Source organism: Apium graveolens, chromosome 6 (assembly GCF_009905375.1).
Source record: "Apium graveolens cultivar Ventura chromosome 6, ASM990537v1, whole genome shotgun sequence".
In the NCBI taxonomy this organism is placed as follows: domain Eukaryota; kingdom Viridiplantae; phylum Streptophyta; class Magnoliopsida; order Apiales; family Apiaceae; genus Apium; species Apium graveolens.
Window position 1 is genome coordinate 285,970,381 of NC_133652.1, and position 9,726 is coordinate 285,980,106.

General features: G+C 33.0%; 1 protein-coding gene across 1 annotated transcript; it reads right to left on the reverse strand.

Moving 5' to 3' along the window:
- Positions 1-6,309: 6,309 nt before the first annotated feature.
- Positions 6,310-7,857, reverse strand: LOC141666155 (uncharacterized). Its single transcript, XM_074472152.1, has 6 exons — positions 7,630-7,857; positions 7,253-7,533; positions 7,013-7,177; positions 6,663-6,720; positions 6,483-6,569; positions 6,310-6,399 (listed from the first exon to the last, which is right to left on the reverse strand). The coding sequence occupies exons 1-6, from the start codon at positions 7,855-7,857 to the stop codon at positions 6,310-6,312; spliced, it is 909 nt and encodes a 302-aa protein (XP_074328253.1).
- Positions 7,858-9,726: the final 1,869 nt, after the last annotated feature.

The following is a 9,726-nucleotide window of genomic DNA, read 5'->3' on the forward strand; positions in this document are numbered from 1 at the left end:
TCAAAAGTTGAACGTTGATCGAATTCAGAAGGCTTTGAGGTAGAAGAGGAGAGCTTATGCCCCTGACACACTACTAGAAAAGGGTGAATAGACATCACCCTTTTAAATTAGTCGGAAAAATAACCGATATAAAAAACTAGTTTTATGTCGGTTATTTTTAAAAAGATGTTAAAGACATGGTTTTACATCAGTGTTTTAAAAAACCGTTGTCTAAGAGTATTTTTTCCGAAAATATAAACCTATATTCCACATCGGTTGTGTTTTAACTAATGTTAAAAACTAACTTTCACATCATTCGTTTAATGACCGTTGTGAAAGTCTGTTATTAACATCGGCCATTTAGTAACTGTTGTCTATAAAATAATATAAAAATAAAAAAACACAAGGCCGAAAATATTTATACTTAGCCAAATAATTCCTCCTTTCCCAAATATTTACCCCTTTCTTTTTTTCCTTGTTACCCCCTCTTTTTTATCTCCTCTCACCCGACACCCGACATCTCTCTCATCTCTCCCACTCACTCGCCGCTCTCGTCTCTCTCACTCATCTCTCTCGTCTCACTCACTCATCTCTCCCCTCACTCATCTATTTCATACCCTAAATCGAGTTCTTTAATCTTAAATCAAGTTCTACAACATAGAATCAAGTTCGATAGGTATACATGTAACCCTAAATCAAGCTCTACAACACGAATCAAGCCTGAGTCGAGTCTCTGTAACACGAATCGAGCCCTAATTTGTAACTCTCCTTTCATATTTTTTATTTTTTTTCAGATTTATGCTGATATTTTGTATATTTTTATGTGTTTTATTTATGCTCATATTTTGTATAATTTTATATGTTTAATTTTATGCCCATTTTTTGAATGTTATTATGTGTTTGATTTATGCGCATATTTTGTATATTTTTATGTGTTTAATTATGCTCATATTTTGTATATTTTTATGTGTTTGATATCTCTGTAATATTTTGATTTATGTGTTTTGATTTAAAATATCTTTGATTATCAGACTTGTATGTTTTAAAGTTTATATTTTACTCATCTCTTTATACTTTTATGTGTATATTTGATGTTTGTATCTCTGCTTTTCTGTTATGTTCTTATGTTTTGACAATTTACTTATCTCTGCTTCTCTGTTATTTTTATGATATGTTTTTATGTTTTTATGTTGAGTAGACGCTTATGATTTTTGCCCTGATTTTTGCTGCATTCCCCTGTTATGCTCTGAATTTTGTTATAATACCCTGTTATTAGGCGGTTTGTGTAGACGGTTATGATTAATAATACTAGTAATACTAAGTACTAATATCATAATAATATTAGTTGTTACTAGGATTGTATAACTATAGAAATATTATTTAATAGTAATATGATGGCATAAATACTAGTACTGTTTAACGTAATAATTATGAAAATGGAATAACATGCGAGATAATGTTTATTATTATAACTGTAATTATATTTATGATTACGTAACATTATAAATTTGTCTGCATAATGTTTATTATTTTAATCATGAAAATGATAATCGTAGGTTGTACCTATTTACAATACATGGATAGGTCATGGATAAAAGCGGATAGGGATTCACTAGAGTATGAAATTGGGGTTGAACAGTTTCTGATATATGCCAAAGATAATTGTCAAGATCCTAAGAAAATACCTTGTCCATGTTGTCGTTGCGCTAATTTCTGAAAATTCAGTGTCAAGTTAATTAGAGGTCATCTTTATGAAAAGGGTTTTAGTTTGGGATACGCCGATTGGATTTGGTACGGGGCTGAGGCTACAACTAGGTCATCTGTAGGTAGCACAATTTAGTCTTCTCCTTCCTCATCAGAAGAGAATGTAGCTGCATTAGAAGCATCTAATGTTTGTAAAGCGACATTTAATGATTTGGGTGATGATTACGATAAAGAGTCGTATGCATTTAAGAGGTTTTTGGCAGATACTGAACAACAATTGTATGAGGGTAGTGATTGCAATAAATTGGATTCAGTATTAAAATTACATAACGGGAAAGCATGATTTGGTATTAGTGATAGCGCCTTCTCTGATTAACTCTCCTATATCGGCTCCTTACTTCCTAGTAATCATGTACTTCCAACTAACGCATAAATGGCCAAGAAAACCCTCTCTAATTTAGGTCTCGAGTACATTAAAATACAAGCATGCCCTAGTGAATGTATTCTACATAGGGGTGTATATGTTGATGCAGTTAAGTGCCCCAAGTACCACATATCTCGCTGGAAGTTAGGAAAGGATGGGAAAGTGAGGATTAACATTCCTACTAAAGTAATGTAGTACTTTCTAATCATCCCTAGGTTTAAATGAATGTTTAAGTCTGCTTCCACTGCTAAATTAATGTCCTGGCATGTTAATCAAAGAACTGAAGATGGCCAGATGCGCCATCCAGCTGATTCCCCTTCGTGGCGTAATATCGATTATGGGTTGCCAACTTTTGGTAGCGAGCCATGAAATATATGTCTAGCTTTGGCTGCCAATGGTATAAACCCACATACTAATGGCCTAAACAATAGGTATAGTTGTTGGCCAGTAGTATTAACCACTTATAATCTTCCTCCATGGTTATGTATGAAGGGGATGTTTCTGGTGTTGAAGATACTAGTATCCGGTCCGCAAGAGCCCGGTAATAATATTGACGTATTCTTAGAACCAATAATAGATGATTTGAAGAAGCTTTGGGAAAAAGGTGAACCGAATGTTTATGACGCTCATAGTAAATCATACCTCATTTTAAGGGTAATATTGATGAGGACGATAAATGACTTTCCAGCATATGGAAATTTATCCTACTGCGTCAATAAGGGTTATATGGAATGTCTAGTGTGCGGTGAAGATACAACAGCTAAATATCTTCCTCATTGCAAGAAAATGTATTTCCAAGGTCATCATCGGTATTTGCCTAGGCATCATCCTTATAGGAGATGGTGAAAAGGCGGCTTTTGATGGTGAACAAGAATTTGGAAATGCATGTCAACCTCTAACTGGAGAAGAGGTGTTAGTGCAGCAGGAGCGGATTAATTTCAGTTTCAGAAATGAAGTTAGGAAGTAGAAGAAGATCACCTGTTCGTCGAAGAAAAATCAATTTTCTTTGAGTTATAATATTGGAAGTTTCATCATGGTAGTCATTGTCTCGATGTTATGCACGTCGAGAAAAATGTGGGAAATTATATAATAGAAACACTATTGAATTTTTAAAAAATATCTAAAGATAGTGAGGCATTCCGTCTTGATATGGTTGAGATGAGAGTTAGGAAAGATTTGGATCCATAAAAAGTAGGAGCATGGAAAACATATCTCCCCCTTCTTCTTTTACTCTTTCTAGAAAAGAAAAAAAGACGATGTTGTCATCATTTTAAAATATGAAACTTCCTTATGGACATGCTTCAAACATCAAAAATTGTGTGTCGATGCCAGATTTGAAGTTGTTTGGGCAGAAGTCTCACGATTGTCACATATTCCTACAACAGTTGCTCCCGGTTGTTATTTGTTCAATCCTGCCGAAAAATGTTAGGGTTAGTATCATTCAGTTATGTTTCTTTTTCAACTCATTGTGCAGTAAAGTTGTAGATATATCAAAATTAGATAAATTGCAGTCAGATGTAGTATTGACCTTGTGCGAACTTGAAAAAATATTTCCCCTATCATTCTTCGATGTAATAATACATCTCATAGTCCATTTGGTTAGCGAATTGCGTTTGTGTGGACCTATCTTTTATAGATGGATGTATCTGTTTGAACAGCTCAATAAAGTGTTAAAAATCTATGGGCGCAATCATTATCATCCGGAAGGTTGCATGGCTGAAAGTTATTTAGGAGAAGAATCTGTAGAATTCTGCACATAAATTTTTCGCTAGAGTTCCAGAACAGCGGGTCTTCCAAAGGACGAAAAGCTTTCTGGTCCATTGTCCATTGTAGATTTAACGGGTTTTTCTCTATCATTTATCGGTTTTATCTATTCGATTATGATTATACGGATAAAATGAAATAAGATAAATGGTATTTATATTTATAGAATATTAATACTCGTCGGATCATATTGGATCGAAAAATAAGTTACTTAGCCGCTAATTAACTGCAAAAATGATCCGATTTGATACCCGTATTGGATAATTATCCAAACTGTGCTTCTTATAAAACCCTTTATAAGAAAATAATATAAAGAATACGGGTTTTATTGATCTATCGAAATTAATATCGTATCAAAAAATTTACGCCGAGACGCGTACAGGTCATACCGTAATCCGGATTGAAAAAGTTAAAACACGGAAAATGTTCAGAATGATCGGATTAGGTTAGGAAAGAATTTTCCAAAGAGTTTTGGGTTGTAAAAATTTAAAAATGGTTGAAGTCGGACGATTTCCGATTTTATAAAATGGTTTTGTAATTATTCAGAGTTATTACATCTATAAATCATTATAAAATCATATAACGATCCAAAAATTACCAGAAAAATATCACAATTATCTATATTACATTATGGACATTATACAATTAACTTATTCACCTTTTATCACATATAAATATCTAAATATCAATACCAATCAACAGATAATTCACCAGAAATCACATAATAATCATTTATTGATAAAATAATTACACACGATATCCCGGATATTACACCAATCATTAGAATCAATCCACAAACAACAAAAATCAAAAACAAATTTGAACAATAAACTTGAAAAATCGACTTTAATCAATAATCAACCTTACTTAATGAAACTGGTACCAAAATGATGGGCTCGATTAGAGCTTTGATTTGGTATATAGAGGATCAACAAAGGATCAATAAATCTCCCGAAATCATTGGATTTGTGTTCTTGAATGAATTTTACCCCCAAAAACTCTAGGTTTCTATTTTCCTATTTTCTGAATTTTTGATAAAAATGAAATAAAAGAATTTTGCATCTATTTATATTTTCTGAAATTTAATACCCCAAAATCATTAAGGGTGTTTTGATCCCTTAATTAAAATAATTTGACGCAAAAATAATAATCTTGGGGAATAATTTTAAAAGCAATTAAATATAAAATTTATGTATAAATTCCTCAAAAATTGTGAATAATTTAAAAATACAAAAATAATGGGTATTTGAAATGTGTATAATTCAATAAAAATAAAAATTTGAATTTTGTGGGTTTTGACGTCCCGTTGGGGTCCCGGTCCATTTATTTTTGAAAAACCGAAATGATTTCTAAATTATTGAAAACCCAGAAAACACTTAATATTAATACAAGAAAAAAGCTAATAGACATCGGTTTTTGGCCGATGTCTTAGTCGCCGATGTCTATTCTAGACATCGGCCAGAAACCGATGTTTGTACTAACATAAACATCAGTTCTTAGCATTTTTCTGATGTCTGAGATCCTATTTTTTACAAAATGTGTTAAACTATATTATTTTTATGTGATAATTACATCAAGTATAAGCCATTGAACAATTGCTAACACAACAAAAAAGGTTTAGAATTAAGTTTTTAAATCAGTTTTGATGTCTAAGAATACCTTAAACATCGCCTAAAAACGATGTCTTTAAGCTGTTAGACATCGGATTTAAAAAAAAACTGATGTCCAAAGATATATTAGACATCGGTTTTGGGCGATGTCTATTGACTTAAAGACATCGCTTTTTAAAAACAAAACCGAAGTGTTATTGCATCTTGGACATCATTTTTAGGCGATGTCTTTTTCTATATAGATATTGGTTTTATTTGTAAAAAAGGAATATTGATTAAGATGTTAGACATCGGTTTTGGACGATGTCTATGTGTCTAAAGACATAGATTTTATTATTTTAAAACTGATTTATCTATATTGTTTATACATCATTTTTGCCTGATGTCTATACCTGTTTTCAACATCATCTTCTTAACTTATAGAAGTGATGTATATTATATTTGAAGACATCACTTTTGCAATGAAAATGATGTCAGTTTTACAAAAAAATATGAGGTGGATGTTACCAATACACATTACTTTTCAGGGCATCATAAATAAAACTAATGTCTATATACGCAAACACCAAATTTTAAAATTCATGCGCATTTGCAATATCCGCAATCTGGCCATAAATACCATTCACAACATACATCCAACAAATATCAATCTGCAAAATCGACATCATCAATCCGGATAACCAACATCTACCAATCCACAAAACAAACATCTACCAATCCGCAAAACCAACTCCTAAATAACTACATGCACTAGCTAGTCCACAACCATAATATCAAATGTTCAGATCTACATAACCTATCCAAAACCAAAGTAGCACTAAAAACTGTTCAGATGTGCTCTTGGATATATTTGAGAGCTTCAACACGTACTTCATCAAGCTGATCCTCGGTGTAACACATGCGAGTCTTCTTTAGCCACTGAAAAATTCAAAAAAACTTTATTTTTATAAAGAGAAAAGTGGACCTTTATATAATCCCAATGCAAAAACAAGGATGCACACCTTTGTAGTAAAAGTTAATTTAGTGTCGTTGATGATTTCTTTCATGTAGCGCATGACTACATAAGCGCATTCCGTGCCACCAGGTTGCTTAGGAGACCCATGTTCCAAAGCAAAAAATTACAACTGACTGAACTAAACTACTTATTAACCATAATTACGAAAGCACAAAAAAGCGCTTACACTTAGAAATTTTGCTTTGGTTGGCTTGTGATTGCCCCTACCAGTTTCAGAATTAAAACTTTTCAATGCCATGCATCATTTAAATAATCTGATATAAGACCACAGATTATCAAAAGTTCTCATCAAATGTTAAAGGAAAAATAAAATTACCTCGGTAATGCCTTTTCTAGATCTGGAAATTGTACTGGGTGAGGGAGAGGATTAAGAAAATATATTTCACCTTCCCAAATAATGGCCAAAATCCAATGCATAATGTTTTTTATTAAAAAATATATCAAAGACAAATTTCACACATTATCTACTAGTTTACGTACTATTCAGCTTTTTAGTATCACAAAGTAAGAACTTACTTCTGATTATGCGGTAAGAAGAATAGTCGATCCGGGTTACCCTCTTTCAACCGGTTCATGATGTAAGTTTCAAATTTTGCATTCAAGTAATAAGTGGATCCTGGATAAATGAAAGCAAACTTCTCCCCCAATTCTGGCCATTTACTTATCTTAGAATGCAAGTACCTACCAAAAGACATAATTAAACAAATCTGAACCGCAAAATTACTGAAATTGAAAAAAGGAAAAAAAGAAACTTACGCCATGTAAGATTCAAGTACAACTTTCCCTAGCATCTCAAACTCCAACACCGCCTGAACATTCTCATGTAACAAGTAAATTACATTATCATGTCCAAACATTTCTTTTTCGTATTTAATTTGTATCGAAACCCCAGTAGTCTTCATCCATGTAACAGCATGCTTATAGAGTAACTTAAAGCCTTTTGGCACTTTTGCACTTGGCTTTGCTTCCAAAAAATCCGACTTCGAATTATTCAAATCTAGACCTTGCTTTGTACTTGGCCGCTTCCTTTCTTTTTTCTTAATATGTAGACAATTAAACTACCAAAATTTGAAATCCAGACAAAAACATTTTTTAATTTTAAAATACAGATAACAATTTAAATATCCTCATACCGCTGGAGTTGTATAGCTGATTAGTCCTTGAGGCCATGCTAAAAAGGAGCCAAGTGCATCGCGGACTGTCACCATTTCGCCACGTACCGACACCGGAAGTAACGCATCTGGTTTGAGTAGCCCATCGATAGATACACACTTATGTCCAAGTGGTATATCGATTCCATGCACTTTTTCTTTATCCTTGCCAGGGTACACCATACCAAAAGCAACCTTGTTGTCTATCATGTTGACGGATAGCTCACACAATCTCTACCCCTAATACATATAAAAAAACCAAAAATAAATATGAAATATAAAGTACCAAGTTGAAAAGAAATCATTACTGCATAATAATAATAAAAAAAATACTAAGTTATTGATAAATTACCAAAACTCCAAGAGGTGCAGGTGTTGGAATACATTCATCAACGTCGTCATCATCATCACTGCAGGCCACTACAAATGCTTTTTCTGGCTGATGACTTGCCTTTTCCGACATGATTGGGGAGTGAAGAGCGATCCTTGAAGCCTTCATTGCCTTCAACTCAGCAATCTCTGCCTCAAGAGCCTGCATCTTTTTATCGATATTTTAATCTTTTTCTCGATCATGAGCCAACAACTCTTTCTTCGTGATTCGAATCTTTTTCTCTCTAGGCAGCTTAAAGTATTGTTTTGGAGTTACGTACCCTCCAACAGCCAGAACCCTACCTGAATGTTAACGACTGTCCAAAGCTGTAGTCAGAACGTCTTCACCTCTAGAAAATTCTATTTCACCCTTCTCTTTTTTTCCAATAGAACATTCTATTGATATTGCAAAAAATTAGAGAAGTATTAACAACCATGTCGATAATTAAAAAACAATACTAAGCATAACATGATGATACAAGAGCCATGTCGATAATTAAAAAATAATACTAAGTATGAAAATAATTAAAAAAAATTCAACAGGATTAACGTAATCATAAAACAGCCATGTCGATAATTAAATAACAATACTAAATATGAAAATAATTAAAAAATCCAACAGGATTAACACTATCATAAAAAACCATGTCGATAATTAAAAAACAATACTAAGTATGAAAAATAATTAAAAAAACCCAACAGGATTAAAATAATCATATATGAACACTTACAATGTTTTCGCATACAGCAGCCAGGTCTTCATCGACCTCTTTGACCTCTTCGCCATTTTTCCGCTTCCGAGCTTTTTGCCAAAAACTTGCTCTATCAGGTTCTTCTTCCGGCTGCAACTTTCCTTTTTTGATCTGTTCAAAATGTGCAGCAAAATATTAAAAATGCAATTTTTTTAATAAGACAGTAATAACTTTGTTCTTACTTCGTCTTCCTTTAGACCAATATAGCCCTTTCTAGACAAGCGATAATGATACTTTCTCTACGAAACCCTTTCACTATGCGCTTCATGAATTCCCTACAAACAAATTTATAGAATTACATAAACTGATGTGCAAAATTAACAGGAAAGGGAAAACAGTTGGAGAATTACAAAAGTCCAATAAAATAAAATATACCGTCCAGCTAGGATCAGTCATTTGCTTCACAAAATTCTTCCATGTTGACTTATTGACAAAAGATATCTCTTAGTTGGCTTATTCAAATCAATTTTAAATTGTCGCCATTTAGAGCACACAGACTTTAGGACAATGTCCTCACAGTGTGGACCAACTTTGAATGTTGACTGACAAAAAATAGAAGGAAAAATAACAATTTTAAATTAATAAATTAACAGAATAAATGCAAAAAAAATTGAAGAGGTTGTGCAGTACATGAATATCTATCCAAATCTTTGATTTTAATTCAGGATCTACACTTGTCTAATTAGCAATATCAATTGGAATTGTAGTCCTGGCCAACATACCGATATAGGACTGCAGTCGGGCCCTGGTTTCCCCATTAGGAATTCCCCACTGATCACATGTGACTTTAAATTTTTTCCCACACGTTTTCTTTACAATTACTTTGTGCATTACGCATACCCCTCGAGTACCTCCAGAACTTATTGCCACAACACTAGTTGAGGTAACTGTGGGTTGCTCGGAATCCTCCAGTTGAGGTTCTAATGTCTCGGGTTCATGATTATCACAAGTACCAGAT